The sequence below is a fragment of the Erigeron canadensis genome, chromosome 7 (assembly GCF_010389155.1).
Source record: "Erigeron canadensis isolate Cc75 chromosome 7, C_canadensis_v1, whole genome shotgun sequence".
In the NCBI taxonomy this organism is placed as follows: Eukaryota; Viridiplantae; Streptophyta; class Magnoliopsida; order Asterales; family Asteraceae; genus Erigeron; species Erigeron canadensis.
This window is the reverse complement of record NC_057767.1, coordinates 28641545-28665771: the sequence shown is the minus strand read 5'-3', so window position 1 is coordinate 28665771 and position 24227 is coordinate 28641545. Positions and strand designations below refer to the sequence as shown.

At 33.0% G+C, this 24227-nt stretch overlaps 4 protein-coding genes across 4 annotated transcripts; 1 reads left to right on the top strand and 3 right to left on the bottom strand.

The window, feature by feature from the left end:
• The first annotated feature begins 81 nt into the window (after nucleotides 1-81).
• On the top strand, nucleotides 82-1411 carry LOC122609232 (citrate-binding protein-like). The gene is made up of 2 exons (XM_043782291.1): nucleotides 82-348; nucleotides 1028-1411. Exons 1-2 carry the CDS (start codon nucleotides 82-84, stop codon nucleotides 1409-1411), a joined length of 651 nt encoding a protein of 216 aa, XP_043638226.1.
• A 1003-nt stretch (nucleotides 1412-2414) lies between these two features.
• Nucleotides 2415-3668, bottom strand: LOC122609231. The gene is made up of 2 exons (XM_043782290.1): nucleotides 3086-3668; nucleotides 2415-2944 (listed from the first exon to the last, which is right to left on the bottom strand). The coding sequence occupies exons 1-2, from the start codon at nucleotides 3666-3668 to the stop codon at nucleotides 2415-2417; spliced, it is 1113 nt and encodes a 370-aa protein (XP_043638225.1).
• A 9950-nt stretch (nucleotides 3669-13618) lies between these two features.
• Nucleotides 13619-16062, bottom strand: LOC122608100 (laccase-2-like). The gene is made up of 5 exons (XM_043781190.1): nucleotides 15913-16062; nucleotides 15669-15820; nucleotides 15320-15564; nucleotides 15105-15236; nucleotides 13619-14925 (listed from the first exon to the last, which is right to left on the bottom strand). The coding sequence occupies exons 1-5, from the start codon at nucleotides 16033-16035 to the stop codon at nucleotides 13826-13828; spliced, it is 1752 nt and encodes a 583-aa protein (XP_043637125.1). The 5' UTR covers nucleotides 16036-16062; the 3' UTR covers nucleotides 13619-13825.
• A 6314-nt stretch (nucleotides 16063-22376) lies between these two features.
• Nucleotides 22377-23899, bottom strand: LOC122607331 (E3 ubiquitin-protein ligase RDUF2-like). The gene has a single exon (XM_043780286.1). It carries the CDS (start codon nucleotides 23735-23737, stop codon nucleotides 22574-22576), a length of 1164 nt encoding a protein of 387 aa, XP_043636221.1. The 5' UTR covers nucleotides 23738-23899; the 3' UTR covers nucleotides 22377-22573.
• Nucleotides 23900-24227: the final 328 nt, after the last annotated feature.

Genomic DNA, 24227 nt, shown 5'->3' with positions numbered 1-24227 from the left:
CCATTAAACATCACTGTTAAGTGAGCAAACCTTTGTTCTTTCAATTCTTTTCTTCCCTTGTTTTGCAAGAAGAAAAAAAAAATGAAATCTTCGTATAGTAGTATGCTTCTTTTTCTTGTAACCTTATCAATCGTGTGCTTCGTGAATGATGCTCACATGGATCCGACATACGGATTTGTTGAAGTAACGCTAAACGAAAGCAACTTTATACGTCAGAAGCCTTACGATATACCACTCGAGCAACGCTATAGCTACGTAAATGGGACTCATCGTTTTTGGGTATATGCAGACGATAAGCCGCAAACTCTTGGTAGTAACACACAACCACGCACCGAAATCCACTTACTTGTAATCTCCTTTTTCCTTCCCTTTCTTTGGTTAGGCATTTTAATTACTTACTTTTATCATTGTGATGGAATGTTATTTGTGTCATAGAAATAATATATCTTTCCAAATATTAAATACTTGCATTTTTTTTAGTAGTCCGAATATTAGCGGAATCAGGATTGAATTCAACATGTAACAATAATGTATACGTATAACATTAGCCTTGTATCAGCCCAAATTTACAATAATGACCAAACTTTTACCATTTTTAACGGTTTTAAAAAGGTCAAAAAGGTCTTAGCAAACAATCTTAAGGGCTTTTGACAATTCCAAAAGCTTCATTGATTATGTAAATATACTTGAGACTAAATTAGCTTTATTGACAGGTATTCTTATTTTTTTGATACTCGTAGCTAAAACACACCCTTTCAAAAAAGTTTACATTTGGCAAAGTATTAACCCATATAGTTTAGGCTATCCCTCATTTATGTACGTAGTTACACCGCTGTAGTATTGTACTATATAGTAAATACTACAGCGGTGTAACTACGTACATAAATAAAGGGTAGCCTAAACTATGGGTTTTTCGAGTCCAAATTTAATCAATTTGCTATACAAACAACTTATCATATCCTTTGGGATCCAAATTAAAGAGGTGATGCGTTTATGACCCAATATGGTTTACTCTTTGAATATGCAGCCAAACTACACTTCAGGAGTATGGCAATTTGAAGGACAAGCCTTTGTCCCGAATGGAACAAGTGGTGCAACGATAGTTCAGATCCATGGTGCGGCCCATGGTAACACGACGTTATTACTTAGAATTTACAATGGAGATATGAGGTACTACAGTACACAAGTGATAGATACTAATCTATATGATAAATGGTTTAAAGTTAACATAATACATGATGTGGATGGAGGGGAAGTAATAGTATTTGTTGATAACAAAGAGAAGTATAAAATGCCGGATCAAGGACCCGGTATCTTGTTCTACAAATTCGGAGTCTATGGTGCCCCGAAAAATATTAGCTACTACATGGAATCAAGATGGAAAGACGTCAAACTTTACAAAAAATGCTAGAATATTTACTATTGTCAAAATGGTGCAATATGAGACATTGGTTAATTTGTAACTTTGTATTGCATAGCGAGACTACCAAAACTTTCATCGAAACACAAGTAATAAACATTTGCACGACATTGTATCATGATTTTGATTAGTTTAAACTTCAAACAAGGCAAAAGAAGGTACATATTATTTACAAGTAACCACAGGGCACGACGCGAATGACATCCTCAATGTATGTCGATATCAGTCTTTTAACAAAACGTACGAAAAATTATTTTAAGTTATTTCAACTAAAAAAACATTAACTTGAGCTTTAGAAAGATCAAAAAGATGAGAATAGTTTAAATTGAATTTGACATTATGCTAACGTTTTCTTATACAGCTCAAAGCTAGCCATACTAACTTGATCACCGTGTGAGCACTTTTATTGTATTACGTACTAGTGTACTAATTTAGTGGCTTTTACTTTTTTAATTTAATTTTTGGCCAAAGGCGTATCAGATATTTTAACCTATCTCAATGTTTGGGCTTTAGGCGATCTCGAACGGATAAGATGGAGACCTTTTACAGGCTAACTAATAAAAGTTGTGTATAGTATAGTAACATATTTTTATCATATACAATAATTTTAGACATTTTAATAATGTATTTGTATCTGTCGTTTATGAGAAAAGTTTGTGATAAACTTAGGCCTCTCCTTATAAAGACTGGAGTCCTGGAGAGTCCTGACTGCCACGTCAGCAGGACTCCCTCCAGAACTCCACATGACTCTCCATGCCTATAAGACAGCTTCTTCAGAACTTCTTCGCCACATCATCAATCCTTTTTTCATTTATTTAATTAACAAAACACCATTCAAATTTAATAAAAAAACACATTTTATTAATAACACATAAATTACATTATTTAAAAATAAAAGACAACACAAAATTAAAAAAAAACATACTAGTTGATATAAATTACGATCCTAATAATTAAAAATATAAATTACGAAAGTAGACATAATAAAAAAAAATCAACGTTGACGGTAATTTTCTAGAAGGTGCCAAACATGCGTCCTTCTATCACGTATCTCTCCGACGACTCGCATTTGCGTCGCAACCCTTTCATCCCACATACGTCTTGGCATATTAGTTGGATCAGACAAATAATCCTCCTCAAGGTCGGGAATTGCATTACCGTTGTCTTGAACAATCATGTTGTGTAGAATGACACAGGCATACATCATACGTTTTATCTTGTTCACCGAATGCGGGCGGGCATCTTGTTTAAGGATTGCCCAACGACCTTGAAGCACCCCGAAAGCTCGTTCGACATCCTTTCTTGCAGCTTCTTGGTAGCGCTTGAACTTTGTAGTCTTTGGGTCCATCGGGCATTTAAAAGACTTGACTAGTGTGGCCCATTCGAGATATATACCGTCAACTAGATAATATCCCTTCGTAAACTCTTCGCCATTAATAGTATATTGTAATTCGGGGGCCCTATCTTGGAGTAAATCATCAAACAAATCTGATTCATTAGGGACGTTGATGTCGTTGTTCGAACCTGCAGGGCCAAAGTAAGCATGCCAAATCCACAAATCATACGAAGCTACAGCTTCAAGCATGATCGTGAGATGTCCTTTATCGCCTCATGTGTACTGCCCTTGCCAAGCCACCAGACAGTTTCTCCAACCCCAATGCATACAATCAATGTTACCAAGCATACCAGGAAAACCATGAATCTGTTCATGCTTACTTACCAAATGTTGAACATCTTGAGCTGTCGGTCTTCTTAAGTACTCAGTGTTATATAAATAATAAACACGCTTGCAAAAGTTATGCAAGCATTCAGTTGAAGTCGCACGACCCATGTGTAAGTACTCATCTAATTGGTCGGCATTAGAAGCATACGCCAATTGACGTATGGCGAAAGTACATTTCTGAAAAATGTTGAAACCAGCCCTACCAGTACAATCGGTTTCACTTTTTTGGAAAAACAGAAAATGTTTGGGTAGGGGTTCGATGGCGCTAAAGTTGTGTATATCTTGGCATATACGAAGAAACATATGCTTGCGCATTCGAAATCTTCTTCGAAAATAATCGGCCGGGAAAGTGGGTGCATCAGAAAAGTAATCATTCCATAAACGCACCGCGGCTCCGGCATGATCTCGTGATAAAACCCTCCTGGTTCGAGGTACACGTGAACTTGACTCGACATCGTCGTCTTCGTCTTCGTTACAAACATCAAAAATGGCGCTTGCGATCTTTGGATTAAATAGGGTGTTCATTTGCGTAACGCTTGAGTTTAGAAATTTGAAATCGTCACTTGATGATGAATTAGACATGATTTTGATGGTGTTTGATGAATGAAATGAGATGTGATAGAATGTTTGTGTGTTAGAAATGAGAATAAGGTGGAGTGTTTAAATAGAAAAAAAAGAGTAGCCGTTAGAAAAGAAAAAAAAAAAACAAATTTCCGTTGGTTTGGGTCCCACCTTGTGCCTCTTCAAGAGTCCACCGGAGGACTGGTTCGTGGGACGCTTGGCTTCGGACGCTCCCTGCCAATAGCGTCGGTCGTCCTCCAAGTCCAGGACTCCCCCTGAACGCTTGTATAAGCAGGGGCCTTATCAACCCATTTTGAATATATAAAGTTGTGTTTGGTAGATTGGAATCAAGCTTTGAATGGTGTAAATAATTTTGATAGAAGAAAAAAGTGTTTGTCTGTTTTTGCTACCCGATGTTTTATTTTGATTCCATTAAAGTGTACATTTTCTAATATGCCCTAAAAAATTCAGCATTTATCATATTCCCTCAAGTAGTATCATATTCCCTAAAATATTTTCAGTAGTTATATAAAGACAAAAAATCGGTTTTTTTTTTACAAACATTCAATTGAGGTATGCATCAAGTAAATCTATCGACTTTATAAAAGGTCATAAATTGATCTGACTTTATATTAATTTTTAGTTGTAATTTTAATTATACATAAATTCCTAGGTACGAGGAAGTATTGTGAAACACATAACTTATTTGTCTTTTTATTTAAGGATTTTGCAAGTTTATTCTAGGTCTATATTTATATTCTACTATACTCATGTCATATCGAATCATATCGGCAACGGTAACAACAACGGTACCCAATCCCGGCAAAGCCGGGGTACGGGGGAGGTATGATGTAGACAGACCTTACCTCTACTCAAAGGTAGAGAGGCTGCTTCCAGATCCACCAAGATGGAAGGGACCTCCGGCCCAAGAATGAAAAAAAAAAATATGGTTAGATCCACCGGAGTTGGACCTTTAACCCGAAGGGAATAATCTCGATCTCAAACTCTCTATCTCAAAAACCCTGATCTCGATCTCAAAAACGCTCAGTCTCCAATCTAAAGATCTAGGAAAAAGAGTCGTTGGGGAAGGAGAGAGCAGAGGGTAGAAAGAGAGAGAGAGTAGAGAGAAAAACCCTAAGAAAAGATATTTGGTTGGGTTATAACAGTTCAATCAAGTCATTTTGTATATCTCCTCGATCCCATTAATATCAACAAAAAAAACACTAACAAGGGTCACAATGTTACATTTATTAGTAACTCATAACCAATATTTGTTTCGTCTCATTCGACACACGAATGGCAGTGATAGAGCTAGAAAATTTGTTCGGAATGAGTCAAATTAACAATAATAAATCAAAAGCCATATAAAAGTTATATATCAAGTTTAATATACATATGTTGCATGTTAAAAAATTGAAGTCCAGAGCGAGTCATGGTCCATCTTACACCTAAGGTGGCTTCGCCGCTTATGAATGGCACATCTAGTAATCACCTCATCACCAACTAATTAATACGTAGTCTTTTACAGGATATCCAATATAATTGTGTATTACTCGTATGATTAAAGGTTGTCCCTCCTACCAAGTTACAAGTTACTCGTAAAATGCAGCAAACCTCCTTTATATATAGGTTATATTTACTTGTAAATTGTTTAACAGTTTGAAAATCTAGTCCAATTTTGACAACCCAACGGCCCAACCCGTTTGAGATGTTACAAAAATGGGTTACTCGTTTTGTGTTCGGACAATTAGACTTATATTGTTTAAACATGTCAGATGCTACTATGCTATGTCGTGTTTGGGTTGTGTGACTCTAACCCGCTAGCCTCACTCCACCACACGCAGCACAATCCAAATAATGAACCATCGCCCTCAATTAAATTTGATTAATTATGGCCCAACTTATATTTATAACTTCCTTGAAACTAAGTTAGACCATCCCACGAGATCAGGGGCGGAGCCAGGAAATTGAGTTGGCGGGGACCGAAAAGTTTTCTAAGAGGGTTGAGCGTGATACCAGTATCTTCCCGTAGCGATCCCGGTGTCATTGGTAGCTATCCCAAAATTCTCACAAAAATTAGTACTCGTACCATTCCCATTTCCCATTCGGTACCATTTTCCGGTAAGAGATTTGGACAGGATCGGAACGGGTTAGGGACTTTGAAAAATATGCTTATCCCTGTTTTCTGGTGCCTTTAATTTTATTTTTGATGCATTTGCTTATGAACTTATACTCCTAATTTGGTAACTTCTAAATACCTATGGTATACTATATATTTATTGATAAAAAAAACTCAATTAAATAATTAAAGTATATTATATAAGAAAATCTTGATCACATAAACTAATGAAAGCAGCATCAGAAGATTATATTGATAAACTATATCAAATTTAATAAAGGGTAGATTGTTAAAAGATGATAATAGGATATTATTGAATTACTTTTTTACCAACAATATTGAAGTACTTACTTGAGAATGTAAGACACGTATGGAATTTGAGTTTTGGTTTGAACATGTGATGATGCGCTTGATGCCACGTTTAGCTTTCGTTTACCCTTATCTTATTTTACTTGGTAAAATTTAGTCTGGATATTATTATATCATATACTCGTATCATATTGTTAATAAACTATATGTAAATCATAAAGAGTTGGCAGGGATCCGTATACATATTAGACTAGATATTTGATTTTGGGCTACTAGAAAATCATACTTGTTGGGCTTATTAGGGGTGACCAGGCACCCCCTAGCCATCTCATTCCCTCCGCCCATGCACGAGATACGACTTTTTATAGTTGGAGTGGTGGGACATTCAGATTTCACCCACTAAGCGGAGGTTAAATTCTTGGCTTATATTTGTGCGTTTTTCCTGAAACAGAGCTACATGGTGAACTTGAACTATCCAAACAGTCTGCATTTGTAGACGTACGGGGTCACTTTTAATTTCGCCATTAGGTTACCACTGGAAGCTGGGCTATATTTGTTGACTATATATTATAAAAAAAAAACTAGTCCCCTCATACATTAATTAATTAATATTTTTATTAATTAATTAATATTTTTTAGAAAAATGTTTGAATCAAAAATATCTAAACTTAAATGCTCCTTAGCAGTTCTATTAATTTCGGTCCCCCAATTTACTGTGTTTGTTCTAATTTGGGATTGGCAAAAGAGTAGTGGCCACATCCAAGAGCTCATCTTGGTCCCATGGTTTGACACAAATGGGTCTATTGTGTCTCGAGCCAGCTTCAAAATATTAAGCCCACATGTACACCCATGTTTCTACTCTGACGTTAATTTTGAACCTCACATGACTCTTCCCGACAAACAAGGACGTAGATTCGTTGGTAATTTTTTGTTTTTATTTAACTTAATTATTACAAATACTTACACATAAATTTGATTTTGTGGTTCATATTCTTTGAAGTTTGATTCATATTTATTTGTGTTTGTTGAAACATAAGATATTGAACTAACAAAATAAAGTGATAATTACAGATTTAGTTGAGTTTCAAGTTTGTCAATTCATATGTGCGTAATTGTCTGTTTGACTCCATAACAATAATTTATAGAAAGTGCAGAAGCTTTCTAAACTCTGTTATTGGTCCTCCTATTATTATTTTTTAAAACAAATATTCAATTAACATTGCACATGTTTTTAACAAGATTAACAAGCAAAGCTTATATCAAGTGAAAAAGGGAGACAAAAGTCAAATGTTCGATCATTACACATATCATCACTTCATACACCATATCACCACTTCATACACCGTCAAAGATAATATCAGGTTCCATAACCCATAAAAAACGGTATTTGGTGTTATCTTTATGTTATTAGTAAGACTCAAACACACAAACCTATTATTTGATGAGCTAATTCATATTTGAAAGACAAGGACCATTTAGTTCCATACAAATATGATGTATCCTCAAATATATAAATGATGTTCAAAAATATATATATACGGAGCATATACGTTACTTGTGCCATACTTTAAAGCATATACAAGTTCGCCATTATTTGCATCTTAGCATAAAAATAATACAGTTTTGTCTTTAACGGTCTATACTTCTTTTATGACAATCGTTGTGTCGATCTCGGTCTAACTAATCAACGATATATGTCCTAGGTTACGACCAAACGTTAAGGCTTGAAAACGATATCAAGCTCCCTATTTTCCAACCCATATATAACTATTTTTTATAGACATGCCAAAACGAATATTTGACATCTAGTATATGTGTTGTAGTGTTTGTTTTTTGACAAATATCATACTGTCCCCATTTTAGTTTTTATTTTCTTGTCACATTTGGAATAAGCTTTTCTAAATTATTTAAATATAGTGACTTCAAATTCATGTTTTATAGTTTTTTAAACGGTAAATTAAACCCATTTCAGAATTCGGATCAATTCACTGTTCATCGGAAAAACTCATCATAACTGAGATAAAACCTTGGCATGAAATTAACCCCATTTCTTTTTATTTTTCTTTAATTATATAAGAGACTTGAATCTATAAATTTTTAAGTATTATTATTATCTTGAAAATCAAGCTAATTTACTCATACCCTTAAATTATAAAGGGATGGAACCCAGAGTTTTCGAAAAAATCCTCAATAGTAAAACTCGAAATCTAATGAATTTTTATAATGTCAAATACCTTACTAATATGTCACTGACAAATATTTTATTATTAAAGTGAATGATACGTCACTTCAAACTATGACTGGGTCAATGATGCTTTTTAGTTGTAAACTGAAAAATATTATCTAGCCTAGTTAACATTTAATAATTGGAAAAGTAAACACTCAATATTAGGGAAGTGATATTTTACAACACAAATTAATCATTCATAACTATCATTGTTTATACCGTTGTATAATATGCAGTAAAATATACTCCGTATATATTATGGATGGCTTAAAAAATGTTGTGAATATCACTAGTTCACTACTCTGAATAATAACATGATAATTGATGATGTGTACGCCAACAAAGTACCTGTGGTCATGGGTCCATATCCACATTGGGTGTTCATTTCATGCGGATGCTAAATCAAGGGTATGTACTATATACACTGCATTCCTTCCTGCATCTATTCATCCTTTTGTAGTAGTAATACAAAGTTCAATTCTACATCTACTTCAAAACTTATTGCCCTTTCTCTAGTAAATTCAATAAGCATAAACAAATACTATATGCCAAAAACATACACAAATGTACTTTTTATCTGGGTCTTTATTCCAAGATTGCACCAATCAAAAACTTTTTTTTTTACCTAAAAATAAAAACTGTCACCCATCAAATATGATTTTTCATAGTCCTTTTAAAATCAAAGCCCTTCCATTTCCATTTGAAAAATATACACACATACATATACTAACATTCTCAACATTTTCACTCACTACCTTTCTATCTCTAAAGGAAGGATATGGAGAAGAAATGGAAACTATCAAAGAAAGATGGATGCAACAACTCAATGATGTCATCATCGTCGGCATCAACATCATCATCGTCATCATCACTCTTAAGAAATTTATCGCAAAAAAACTCCTCAAAATCGCCTCTCCAAAGATCACATTCACACAAGACTACTTCAAAATCACAAAAAACGCCATCTCTCTCAAGGGCCAAATCTGAAAACTTCACCACCAAATGTAGTAGCTTCACCAAAGAACATAAATCAAGGTTCTACATCATCAAGCGTTGTATCACGATGCTCGTTTCTTGGAAGAAACATAATAACGATTCGTAATCACCCTGTTCTTCTTTTTCTCTAGTGTTATATACTATTATTAGCTCTAATTGAGTTTGATCAAGCATTATTTTTCTATACAACTTCTAGTTTCTTCAATATATATCTGTAATTTTAGTTTACATATCCCACATCAAAGGGACTTTGGATGCAATGTGTACTAATACAGTCTAATAGTAATCTATGATCTTTAAACTATATGTTCAAATGTACATCTTTAAAATAATACATATTATTATATATATATAAGTTTGTTCACTTGTTGATGTTCTAAATAAAAATCTTTTCATGCACATTTACCTTTAACTTCTTGGAAAATCAGAAACCATGAAAGGAGTGACAGACCTACATCTTTTTCTGATATATACTATATATCATTTTAAGGTTCTTGAATTATACATCAAAAAAAGGTGAAAACTTTATGTCTCTAACTATTGATACACTAAAAGCAGGTACCACAGTTGTATACTAAAAATATAAGTTTCAACCACTAGAAAATAGAAATACACATGTCTTTTTCTTCTTGATAATTCAAATGGAGAGAAGGCTTCCAAGTGGGGTAGAGGGAAACACATGAATTATGTGAACAATATTGTAGACCCTAAAACTTTTATCTTATATCAATCACCGGCCATTACGATTTTATTATTATTTTTTTTTAATGTCAATCACCATTACGATTTAACTTAACTTTCTAAAACAACAAAATATACTTTTTATATTGATTTAGTTTCATAATAGGGGATATCATTGGTACCGTGACCTCCGGCTCGAGTATTGCCCTTCTAATACTACGAAGATTCAATATGTACATTTAATAAATATTAAAAGTCACATAAAAAAAAGTTTTTTCTTAACAAAAACACAATAGAGATGATTTCCCCTTCATAATATTCATTTAACATGTGAATACATAAAAGACGAATCTCTTTATCTATTGTTTTGTTTGTTTTAGAATAAATTAGATTTTAGACTCGTATCCAACACTGCACACGAGACTTACGACATTATTAATATTAGATATTAATACATGTAACTCATAAAAGTTTATAAAGTGAAAGTTGAAGATATAAGTAGATACTGAGTGTTCAATTCAAATGCCAAGAATGTTAAACTTATAGAAAGAAAACTAATGTAATAAAAGAATATTGGAAGTATATACCATCCTTCATCATTTGAAAGACTTATTTATAGACGAAATTTGTTGTAGTGTTTTTTGTCTTGTCATCTTTGTCATATATTAGCACCTTAAAACTCCTTCTCGACTTAACTCGAGATATTGTAATGTACAATTGTTCGTGTGTGAAAACCGGACTTTATAGATAGATACCAGTTTTAATAACATTGTAAAAATAATTATTTTAGTTATTTGTTTTTTATTAATTAAATAAAATTATGTAAAAACTAAATGATGAAATCAGCGAGAGTTAATTTGATAGAATCGAGCCATATGATTGGTTAATAAGTCATTAGTTCAACTGCCTTTTAATATATATTAAAATTAAAATTGTACAATTACTACTAAAATCTTAATATATTTACAATAAATTTAATTTATTTTTATATAATTAATTTTATATATATGATAGAACATATTATTGGATATATATTAGCTACTCGTATTATTTTATTGGATAAATATTAGCTATTATTTTATCGGATATATATAAGCTATTATTATTTATTTATTATATTAAAACTATTGGGTAAAAAGTGTAAATTTATGATGGAAAATAAAAAAGTGTAAATTGAAGTCAAAATTGGAAAAAAAGTCAACATTAAGAAATCGAAAGTTGCGATTAGTTGATAAGTATAATAAAAGATATGATATGAGTTCTTCTGACATCATAATTAAAGATAAATTGTGTATAAAATCACACGTGTTCAAAGTTTATTCACATATGAAAAATCATAAAAACGAATATGAGGAAATTTTTTTTTGTCAAATACATGTAAAATTATGTAAAATTACGTATAATTGACATATGAATGAATTTGTTCACAAGTACCATACACATATCAAGTTAGGGTCAACTCAGGTAGCATAAGTAATATCAAAGTGTTTCATTCCATTGTTGCTATATCATTTATGTGGTTATTTAATAGATAACTTGATGTAATATTTGTTGTAATTGTTCATCGCCGTGCCGATATATTAAAAGAATTCTACCGTTAAAAAAAAAAAACTATTATTATGTAATCTAGTATAAACAACACTAATGACTCTTTTCTAAATATTCACCTCACCATCACTATGTATCTTTCAGGTAATATTAATCAATAATTGTACTATTCTCTATTATGTGAATTGTTACTATCTGAAAGGTACCTAACCAGTAACCATATATAAGTGTTTGTACATATATGCAGGAAGGCCCTTACCTTAGCACACACAGTTCGTGTAGGTTGGACTTGGACACATGTGCAATTGTGTCTCTAGATAATGCCAAGCTCGAACCTGTGTCAATTTGAATGTTTTCCTAGTCAAACACTAGCTATTGCAAATGACCTAATTTAACAATATACATGATTACATCATTACGGAGTATTATTTTATTTTTTTAAATGGCTAATTTATTAATCTCTATAAAGCATACAGCTATAGCTCAAGACACCAACACCTTCTTTGTGAGATTCTTAGATCCAAAGAAAACCGAGAGAAAATGTCTTTTAAAACTTGTTTGACCACACCAAACCTTTCCATGAAATATCATCTCGAATCTTTCTTTTCAAATACACCAACATGTAAATAATATAACCGTGTGAAGCCGTGAAACATCATTTTCCCAATACCACCACCAACATGGAATTTTGTTTTAGGAATGACAATTTGTTATAAGGGTAGATATGGTAATTTAGTGTTGTAGTGTGTAGTGGAGGGGCATTTAAGGAACCAATCTCTTATTATACTAAAGCATAGTTCCTCTAATAACTTATCGACCAATCACAGCTCTCGATTTTTTAATTTTGACTTTTGATTTCAATTTTAACTTTAATTTACACTTTTTTGTTTTCCATCATAAATTTACACTTTTAACCCGATAATTTTAATATAATAAACAAATATAATAATAGCTAATTTATATCTAATAATAGCTAATATTTATCTAATAAAATAATAACTAATATATATCTAATTTATATTTTTTACCCGATAATTTTAATATAATAAACAAATATAATAATAGCTAATTTATATATATATATATATATATCCGATAGAATAATAGCTAACATTTATCCAATAAAATAATAATTAATATATATCCAATAATATATTCAATCATATATATATAATTAATTAATTAAAAGCAAATTAGATTTAATGTAAATATATTAAGATTTTAATAGTAATTGTACTATTTTAATTTTAATATATTTTAAAAAACAGTTGAACTAATGACTTATTAACCAATTATATCACTCGATTTCATCAAATTGTCTCTCGCTGATGTCATCATTTAGTTTTTTACATAATTTTATTTAACTAATAAAAAACTAAAAAAAAAATAATTAATTTTACAATGTTATTTAAATTGGTTTCTATCTACAAAGTCCGGTTTTCACACACGAACAATTGTACATTGCAGAATCTCGAGTTAAGTCGATAAGGGGCTTTAAGGTGTTAATATGTGACAAGGATGAAAAGACAAAAAGCACTACGACAAATTTCGTCTATAAAGAAGTCTTTTAAATGATGAAGGAGGGTATATCCTTCCAATGTTCTTTTATCACATTAGTTTTCTTTTCTATCAGCTTAACATTATTGACATTAGAATTGAACACTTGGTATCCACTTATATCTTCAACTTTGAACTTATAAGCTTTTATGAGTTAGATGTATTAATATCTAATATTGATAATGTCGTAAGTCTCGTATCCAGTGTTGGACACGGATCTAAAATCTAGTATTATGCTGAAAGGGGCTTTTTGGGAAAAAAAAATATGCTTAATTTTATAAGACATACCATAAATAAAAACCCAAAATGCTTTATAAGATTGTATACTAAAGATACGAGTGTCGCGTTTCTTTATCACGCTTATTAATTGTATAATTTTTAAAAGCCGTCATTAATACTGTACACTATAATTTATTGTTAGGAAATTAAGAAATTACAAATTTAAAATATTGATATAACAATAAAACTCAAGAAATATAAAGTATAAACATTTAAATAAAATACTTTTTGCATATCAAACAATTATTGTAACAATTTACATACATTTGAAGGAAAAAAAAAGAGCATTGAATAGCCAAAAACGCCGTACAAACAATCACTCACAAATACGTAACTTGGAAACTCGAAAAACAAAAGACTCATGGAGTCAAAGTCAACATTTTGGGTAACCAAATAAAGTCAAAGTCAGCACTTTGGAAGATCAGAAGGTGGCGGAGGTAACTTTTGGTTTGGAAGGTTTCCATCTTTAACAGCCCAAGCCATTTTCAAACCCCAACTCAAGTGAATCTCAATATGACAATGCATAAACCAAACCCCGGGATTATCAGCCCGAAATCTGACTGCAACCCATCCGCCAGAAGGCACACCAACTGTGTTTCTTTCAACCGGGTCAACAAGATTATAGTTGGCAGGGTCAGTTGCAGAATTAAAATTTCCTGTACCTTGACCGACTACATAAACGTTGTGTCCGTGTAGATGAAGAGGGTGGTTTTCAGCCCCAAGAATGCTGGTGCCTTGCATAACCAGCTCCACCGTGGTGTTGTATGGTAGGACTACGACTTTAGTCCCATGAGAAACCATGGTGTTGTTAGGCGGGGTGCCCGTGTAATTGAATTGGTTAAGAGGGAATGACGGGAAGTTTGTGGAAAAAAGCCCATTTGTTTTTCCCAAGTATTGCGCTTGAAGAAGTGCAATAGTTGGCGTGTTAAAGGAAATGTTGTTGATTGAGGCTGCAAATTTGGTGTTATTATTGGGTCCTTGACATGTTTGGTTTTTGGGACACGGGTCAGTCCCTAGCCCGACAGTGAAAAAGTAACGGTTTTGGACAGTTTGTGGAACATTTACTGGGAATTGTGAATTTCCCAAACTGCGAAATTTATTGGTCCAATTGGCTACATATGAAGTGGCATTTATAGCAGGGAGTGAAGGCAGGGGTAGGCCTTTGATGGAAGCATTGGTGAATGACATCATATTAGCGTTGTACTCGAGAACACCTGCAACGGTGGTGTTGTCAAATGTTCCTGCAGCTGCAGTGGAATAGGGTCTGGCTGCCATCAAGAATTTGGCGTTTGAGGTGAGGTTTTTGGTCTTGAGTAGAACATTAGTTGTCTGGCCTGGTGTAATGTAGATTGTATCTGTTGTAAATGGCTTCACATAACTTGCATCAGCATCGACAATCGTAAATGTGTGGTTTGTGATTTTGAAAAAGAGTTCGTCATTGAGGGCAGCATTGATCAAACGAAGAAGGTATGTCTTCCCGGGCTTCACCTTGAGATGGAAAGTTTCTGCATGTAGATTAAGGTTATTCACTTGCAGTACCACTGTGAAAATAAAAATAATAAACTAAAGTTGGCAAAATGGACACGTCAAGCCCATTAAAATGGTTCGGGTCAAAAACTGTTGGTTCATAAAGTATCTAGTTATTACTCTTGATTATGAGTATTTATAAAGAATTAGAATAAACCTTTTGGTGAAGAACAATTGTATAGTGGCCCAGGCAGCCCGTTAATGGTATAAGCATCTGAATTATTTGGGCCAGCTCCGGTCTGAAGGGCCTGGTTGATCACGGCTTCTGTATCGGCCTTCCACCATTCACCTGTTGATCAAAAGAATATAGTTTGAATAAGGAAACAACCAATGGGCCAAAAAAGTAGCTTAAGAAAAGGATAGATATATTACCAAATATAACGGGGACTTCCTTGTAAGGTTTCACAAAAGGGTATGAAGTGTTACGTCTTGGGAGAATGACAATTGGCCCGTAAAGGGTCGACCTAATCCATGAAACATGGGCATGGTACCAAAGGGTTCCTGTCTGACCAACAATGGTGAAGTTGTAGACATATGATTGGCCCGTTTGAATGGGGCATTGAGTAATGTAAGCTGGCCCATCAGCCCATGCACTACGAAATTGTCGAACTCCATGCCTGCCCTCATAAAAAAAAAACATATTCAATAATCGTGTTACAAAGACCGGATTCTGTTTTATTCTGCCATATTTAAAATTTTTAAAAAATGTTACTAAACATACCAATGAATAGTAATATTGTCTGATACATGGTTCACCACCTTGATCACCAACCGGTCACCTTCCCTAGCAATAATCCTTGGGCCCGGGAATTTCCCATTGACGGTTATTATGCTTTTGGTTTGACACAGTCTTGTCACATTTTGCAATCGTATCTAAATATGCATACAATGTCAAGTAAACCACACGTAAAAAGATCAAAAAGAAAAAATCTATATATGTAAACTGTTATGATCACTAAGCTTACATCAAACTTATAGTGTCTCGTAACGGGCTTGACAGCATGTTGAGCTATTGCGTGATGAGGATAAAAACAAAAAAAGAATGAGAGAAAGATAAAAGCAACCAAGAAACTTGATGGTGCAACCATTTTGGATTGTTGATTGCTTTTAGTAGTAATTGTCGATTGCAAAGATAGTTAGAACATTTGGAGAATAGTGGTCTTTATAGGAATGTATATGTATGTATAATAAATTGTGAAGAACACATGTTTACCTACTGAATGTGGCCCAAACATACCATGGAGTGGTGTTAAAGTCAATTTATCTGATCTTGACCTCTATTCCATTGCTGTCAACTCCTGTAATTCTAGTATGATTAAGTGACTATGATACCCTTGTTTAGTACTTTAAAAGTCACAAACTTTTCTGTATAGGTGACACACTCTTTGAAAATTATTTTGCAATATACTTTTTGGGTATGAATAAATTAAATAAATCAACTTAGATTGGGATTTTATTGGTAATGAGGCATGCAACTAATCTATACAAAATACAGTTATAAACAAACATCTTAAAGTCACTTCAAATACGTCAAACTTATAACCCTAGCTTTACATCGCTTTGTCTTTTAAACTGTTCATTAGTATCTGCGTACAACACACCTAGAACCTGCACATTTCGACTAACAATTGAAAATGTCTTTCTTTTGGCCACGAGCACATAAAGTTTAGGTCAATACCATGTATCCAAACCAAATGTAATATAGTCAGTTCATGTCTCTTCAAATTTATACCAAAGTATGGTTTTTGTCCTGTTTTAGTGTGGTCGTCCAAAACCAATGCTAAGCGAGACCAAAGCATCACTGCACTGGTAGTATGCGATTGAGCTCCAAATTTTAATATATTCAGATTTTCAGTTCCAGTTCAAAGGCAGTTTGTATTGGTTGTGCACTGCAACTGCACACCCCTAGTTTTGACCCAAACCAGTATGGAACTGTTTCTCAGTGGACTAACTAGTCCATTTTCTTTACATCTAGATGTATGTATCTTATAACTAACTTTTAGTTATTAAGGTAGGACATATTTTTGATTCAGATGTACGCAGCTAAACTGGAGTATCCTTGTGACCATTTCCAAACTTTTTCAATGATCATCCCAAAAAATGTAGATGAGGTGCTTTTGTTAATTTTAATTGCAACATTCATAAAACAGTTTTTTTAAAAATGAGGAAAAAAAATGAAGGGTATTTTGGGTGGGTAGAGGAAGAAAAGCATTTTGGGAAAGTAAGAGGTAATTGGATATGGCAAAAAGCAATGGAAAAAAAAGGCATAAAATCTATGTCTGGAGATCAACCGTTAATCTTGTTAATCAAGTCAATAAAGAAATGGTTAAATAGATTAGTTAACCAATCAAAGTCTTTTGTTACAAATAAGGAGATGAACAATGATGAATGTTGTAGGGCTATACTAGTTAGGTTGTGATGTTATTGATTCAACCAAATAGGGGCCTTAACAACTTCCAATTCAATGGAGAAGCATATATGGAATAAGACATTCAAACCACCTTCCTTTCAAGCAAAATTTATCATGTCATGATATGGATTGACCCAGCAAAAAGGTTGATAGTGAAAACACTTGGGTCGATATTTGAAAATAGCCTGGTCTAGCCCGGAAGGAATGTGAAAACAGCGATATACAAACAAACACATGCAAAGAGTGAAAAAGCATTTGAAGATTGATATGTATCGCGACTGAACTTTTTACAAATTATATTAAGGGAAATAATCTTGAGTACAAGAAGGTTTAAACATTTGAATTGTCATAAGCTTATTGAGTTTGTTGCTTAATATGAAGTTTAGCCAACAGCAAAGCTCATGTCAAAACATTCTTTGACATATGCAAAACAGATTGCAAGATAGGTAGGTTGGGTGGACAGTAGCATGTCAAAACATCTTTTGAGTCAAACTTTACTATTATAGGCTGTTTCAGCCGAAAACACTCTTTAGTCTCTTTATAATAACAATGTATGCATTTACATAAGTAGACTTTCTATCCTCTGGTAGAGGTTGTATGACTATTTTCATATTAGCTCTCCATACCATGCCAATAACGGCATTGGTTATTTTTGCGGTTGTTATTGTTGAATAACAACATAAATCGCTTGATCAAAACGATTCAGATTATATCGGTTAAAAATAGTTCCATTAAAATCTGAAATTATTTAGCCAACAATTTTATATTTAATTCTTATGAGATTAAAAGTAACTCAACTCGACCCGAAGTACATGTAACTCAACTATATAGAATTTTCTGCAACTAATCTTATATAGGAGTCAATGGTAAGGGGGTTGGGCTGTTTGAACAGAATTATGGATCAAAGTTTAAAAGATTTCTTATCAAGGAGTTGACTTGGGCTGCATTTTATGTCAACAAGTTAATAAGATTTCTTTTCAAAGAAAAACCAAAAGGGGAAGGGTCGATTGAAGGCCGGGATGGAAAGTCACTTAAGCTCGAAAGCCTGCTAAATAATGCATATAACCACTTCCAAAACGTTTCTACCCAGAGATTTGGATCATTATTGTGACAACATTGTTTGTAGATGACACCAAGGCAGCCTAGCCAATTTGTCTCTACTAAAAGTAACTCTTTTAACTTGAACCCATTTTGACCCATTACCTAATCTGATCAATCTCAAACAAATCTTCCACAAGGTTTTTGGTGGATTGGCTAGAAACAAACTTGTTTGAACAAAAATCAGCCCATTGGGCCTATTTGATCTGAACCCATTTAATATGAAACCAATCCACCAATTTGTTTGGTCCTTTTATTAAAAGGATAACACAACTACACAAGTCATATACGGGCCATATGGGTTTAGGATTGTTTATTTCAGCCTTGTTATGTTTGGGTTGGGTAATTTCGACCACCGAGGTAAGGCCAGAAGGGATTAAATTGGACAAGCTTGGGCAGTAAGTAACTTGAATGCGATGTTCTTCTAGTCCCACATGCAGTAAAAAAAGAGATCTGTGCACAATTAACAATTAAGGAGTAAGGACCTATCTATAGGAGATAGCTGCATGAGCTTGGGCAGTAATAATTTTCGTGTAGGTCAAATTAACAACTTGCTTTTTAATAAATAAACTAGTTTTGTTTATTGTAACTTTGTATATTGTTATGTTTTAGATAAATTCTAGTTATAAATACAAAGTATAAGATTTTCTTTATTCTCTAGAGAAATATGATTTTCATTTAAGGACTTGATCATTCGAAAATATAAATTAAAAGTATTTTAGACATATTAAATCTGTAACGAAACCATTTGGTATTAGATCAAGTGGCCACCTGGGGCCTTCTTTGTGGGTTTTGGGGAGGATATTGGCTTGGAGACCAGGGATCGAATCTCAATTTCCCATGGCCTCAGACATTTACCTCTTCAGTCGTGTGCGAGTCGTGTTATCGCACCCTTGGTCTTCAAGGGTGCCTTCGGATGCCAACTTCTAGCATACTGTCCGCTTGGATGTCACTGCTAGGGTTCGAGTCACTAACCAACTAACAAGTCGTTCTAAAAGAATGGAAAAAAAAATCTATAACGGACACTATGAACTCTGAATATATTGGTAATAATTTGATTTTCATTAGTAATAAATAAATACTAGCATATTGTGCATGTCATGTAACAACTTTTCAACATTAAGGTTTTTTTAAAAAAAGAGATATTGAGAATTTTCGGTAGTAAGAAAGAAAAAGAAAAAAATTTGATGATATGTATATCATCATTTTCTATCTGTACATTATTTAATATGTTTCACATGATTGTATACTAACTTAGTAACATTTTTTATGTTACACGGCTTAAAAATAAGGGAATAATGGTGTAGGTATAATGATATGTCACTTATAATATATCATTTTATTTAAAATTTAAAGTAATTAGGTAGAACAGGATAATATGATTGGATGATTTTTTTTTATTATACTAGCTTAATAACCCGCATATTACGTGAGCATATCAAGAAAAATTTTACCTTAATTTACCGAAAAATGTTTATAAATGTTATATAGTCCGATAATAAAAAAATATACAAACTAAAAGAAAACATGTAACCTATTTGCATATAACAAACTAAAATATTTAAAAGTGAAGATATTTAATAAAGGAATAAAGAAAATCAAAATTTAATTAGATATGATATCATAAATTAATTAGATAAAATATAAATAATTAAGAAGAAAATGTCTAGTGATGCCAAGTAATATTTTTTAAAAAATATAGATGTAATTATAATCTTGCTTTATTTATATACTAGCTAATTAACTCGGGTTCAACCAAGATATTCTATAATCAAGTTTCATAAATACATGTCTATTATAATAATGAAGCATTAAAAAACCTGTAAGGTAAAAATATCTATATTTTTAGTGTCAAGTTATCAATGTTGCTATAATAAAAAGAGAAGATTTAACCTTTACTACATCATAAAAAAAATGTAATTATACATTAGACTTATTTTACATTATAGTTTTAAAAACATTTAAATGAAGGGACTAAAAATTAAAAATCAAAGATGATGTCATAAATGAGTTATACAAAAAATAAATAATTAGTAAAAAAAAGTCTAATGATATCAAGTAAGATTTTTAAAAAAATATTGATGTTATTACAATCTTGCTTTATTTATATAAGATATTTAAAGTAGATTTATCACTAATTTTGATAGAGTAAATTATTTTCTCTCTTTTTGTTCCATTTCATTGTTAACTAAAGCACATTACATTTTACATTATAAGTCTATAATTATTCTTGTTAAAAAAAGGATTACAACCCTTAAGTTGCATAAAAAACTTATAAGAATAATATATGTGTTTGTTAAATTCTTCGAGTTTTTAAGAAGTGAGACAGCTAGAAGATTATGAATTTGTGATGACAACTAAAAGATTATGGGAAATGATATATTTACAAATACTTTTAGCCATCCACAACAATATATGCATTAAACAGTTGTACACCATACTATAAAATATATACTATTGTTGTAGTTGACTAAAAAGTAATATAAATATATCACTCCCCAAAGATTATAGGTATTAGTATACAACATATAGAATTATTGTGAGGAGAACTATCTATTCCAATACGTCATGTAGGACTGGAAACAATTATATTTTACTGTTCTTTGTCTAAAAAACCCGCCATAGATATTATTTATCTAATTGCCTAATAATTGATGACATATTTAATTATTTATACATAAAAATCAAATTTTAGGTATATGATACTATTACTAAATGCAAAAAAAAAAAAAAGGACAAGATCTAGCTTAGTAAAAGTGACTTCCTTTTTCTTTATTTGGACTACTCTTCAACAAAAATGTTAGGGCCTATTTTAACATGAATTCAAATTTGGTAACTAACCACATGAAGTATTAACTACTGACTTCTAGAGTTCTAGACAATACATGTGAAAAATGCTTTCTATCCCATTAAAGAAACATGGACCTTAAAAGTTTAGAACTTTGCCTACAAGATCTAAGCAGATGCCCATTAGGCCATTATACTGCTCTACCAAAAACAAAAGCTAAAGTTCTATCAAAGTGACTTGAAAAATTAAACTTTCTTTTTTAACCAAAGTAGCTTTCTTCACATGTACATCCACACAAACTCACAACGTGTGCCCATAGATATGAATCCTATGTTGTTTCTTTGGCCAAAAGCAAATAAGTATCATGAAATATTGCCAATAGAGACAAGTAAAAGAAGATGGATAGGTGAAGAAATAAAGATTTCTAAAGGGTTTGTCAATCAAATTCATAAGTGATGTGACATAGAACGTTATCTATCAAATAAAATTCAAAATGACATAGACTGGGCTTAAAAGTAAATGTTCACTTACTTTTCACCGAATGGCCAGAAGAAGTCATTTTGTAAAGCAAAGTTTTCTACATGTTACCTCCCTCGTACTTCATTAAAAACGAGATAGGATATAGTCGTCACTTTCGAACTCGACTCAAATAACTCAAATAAATATCTGGTAATACATAATACGATATTTTAGATTAAGCTAAAGTAAAGCATAAAAGCACATAGTAAAGTGATGTCTAACTAGAACAAATTCTACAAGTAATCTGGTTAAGTGATAACCTTTCTTTGTAGATATAGTCATATAGACCATCCAAATCTTTATACTTTCTTTCCAACTTTACAAAAAGATATTTCCTAAATATATATCTCAGATGTATCTATCCATCTATCCATATAGAATAAAACTTTAGAATCCCAATTATCATACCCCATAGTATTATCTTTTCTGTTTTTTAAATTTAATTAATAAAGCTTATTCCTTGCTAGTTTTGCTCGTTACCTGTCCTGTAGCATGGATTATTGACAAAACCCAGGTTACAATAACCTGGACTTCGTGGCAAATCTTTCTGAATGAGTCTTGGATTTAGCTCAGAAGATAAAACAAAAGCACATTAAGCAAAAACACTTCAAAACTGATGCAAATTAGTTCTAAAATAGAACCATATGAACTTGATAATTGCCGAAATTTACATATCCAATGTTTGGCATTGCCAATTTGCCATACAACAAATACATCAAAGTTTTTATCACATATATATTTACAATACAAGTTTGCGAAATCAAACAAAACTTCAATCGATTATTATGAACTTATTCATCATATTCGAATCCTACAATCTCGACACACCCGTTTGTTCATCCAAAATCCAAGTCCTAGTACTACTACTTCTCCTGGTTGTAGTCATCCTACTCAAAATCGAATTCGACAAACTCCTACTTGTAGTCATCGAATCACCATTCAATTCCGAGTCATTAGAACTACTCGATATCCTTCTTCCTAAGAATGAAAACACGCTACGAAAAACTCTCCTCATCCCCCCTATCGCGGTTCCACTTTGTCCTCTCGTCCTCTCCCACATTACTCTCCTAGACATACTACTTGAATCCTCACTTATCCCTCCGTCGGGCTCGGTATACACAACAGGAACCTCTCTTTCACTCCTCCTACCTCCGGTGAACCTGCCTACAGCAAATCCACCACCAGGTAATCTCCATATAGTTAATCCAATTGCTCGGTCATTAATATTAACATCGGTAGTATTTAATGGACTCGATTCTGTTGCAACTACGGATTCCGTTGTAACAGACTCCGTTACAACGGAATTTGTTGATTCTGTTGCAACAGAATCTGTTGTTAGTTTGTAACGACACACAGGGCACGAGTTTCGTAACTCGAGCCACGGAACTATACAGTCAGAATGATATATATGTTTACAAGGCATCTCACGCGCTATATCACCTATATCAAACGTTTCGATACAAACAGCACACTGAGATTCCGTGCTGACGTGGCATTTCGTTACCGAAATAGTCGGTAACGAATCCACGGCGGATTTCGAGGCCGGTGTTTGCTCCGACCGGTTCAAACCGGAAATATCGATTCTCGATAACTGTTCAAGCAACCGATCGAAACCTGATCCCATTAGAAACTCCGACATCATCTCCGGCAACGGCTGTAATCCGGAGCCAGCTCCGTCGTCGTAAAAGAGCTCAAATCCTCTATCTCCGGCGGTGGAGTTTTCATCGGCGACGGCGCGGAGAACGATGACAGGATTGAACGGGGAGAAGCTGTTGGTGTTGCGACGGTTACGGCGGCGGAATCTCAGATCTGATCGGTTGATGTTGCCGGACAGAAACCGGCGGCGGTTTTCCGGTGTGGCGGCGTCAACGGATTCGACGAAACCGCCTTCGCAGTGAGGACAAACGACGGCGTTGTCGTTGGTAAGAGAAATGAAACGCGTGCAACGGTAACACCAAAACGACGTCGTTGGCATGATTGGAAATGAAATGGTTAATTGGAAATGAAATTAAGAGGATAAAAAGATGGGTTTTGTAGTGATAAAAATGAGATAAAATTTTTGCTTCTTTAAATAGTGGATTTAATTTTTGAGAGTACTTGATGAAGAAGGGTAGGTGCTCCTTTAAGTGAGTGAGTTTGGATATAATAAATTTTTTAAATCTTTATATCATAAAAGTGATTCAAATTTATAATGTGGAATCTTTCTTTATTGTACAAGAATTTGATGCTCAAGTAGAAGAAAAATATTGATTACTTTATGGGTGGGAATGTAAGATTATCTAAACAAAAATCGATGGTGTTAGAATTAAGAATTAAGTTGCATTTTTGAGTTTTATTTTGAGGAAATAAAAAAAGAAAGGGTAATAAACTTTTAGTTTTTGTATTTTTGAATTTTTTTTTTTAAAAAAAAAGAAAAATAGAATGTTTTAATCCCAAAACTTTGGCAAGATCTGAAAAGAAAAGTG

What these genes read in the sequence shown, in the direction of transcription:
- LOC122609231 (XM_043782290.1), bottom strand. Translation starts at nt 3,668, where the DNA reads ATGAACACCCTATTTAATCCAAAGATCGCAAGCGCCATTTTTGATGTT. An exon ending in TATGCTTGGTAACATTGATT is followed by an intron (nt 2,945 to 3,085) that starts GTATGCATTGGG and finishes TTGGCCCTGCAG; the next exon opens with GTTCGAACAACGACATCAAC.
- LOC122609232 (XM_043782291.1), top strand. Translation starts at nt 82, where the DNA reads ATGAAATCTTCGTATAGTAGTATGCTTCTTTTTCTTGTAACCTTATCA. An exon ending in GCACCGAAATCCACTTACTT is followed by an intron (nt 349 to 1,027) that starts GTAATCTCCTTT and finishes TTGAATATGCAG; the next exon opens with CCAAACTACACTTCAGGAGT.
- LOC122607331 (XM_043780286.1), bottom strand. Translation starts at nt 23,737, where the DNA reads ATGCCAACGACGTCGTTTTGGTGTTACCGTTGCACGCGTTTCATTTCT.
- LOC122608100 (XM_043781190.1), bottom strand. Translation starts at nt 16,035, where the DNA reads ATGGTTGCACCATCAAGTTTCTTGGTTGCTTTTATCTTTCTCTCATTC. An exon ending in GGAAGTCCCCGTTATATTTG is followed by an intron (nt 15,237 to 15,319) that starts GTAATATATCTA and finishes TTTGATCAACAG; the next exon opens with GTGAATGGTGGAAGGCCGAT. An exon ending in CAATTGTTCTTCACCAAAAG is followed by an intron (nt 14,926 to 15,104) that starts GTTTATTCTAAT and finishes ATCTACATGCAG; the next exon opens with AAACTTTCCATCTCAAGGTG.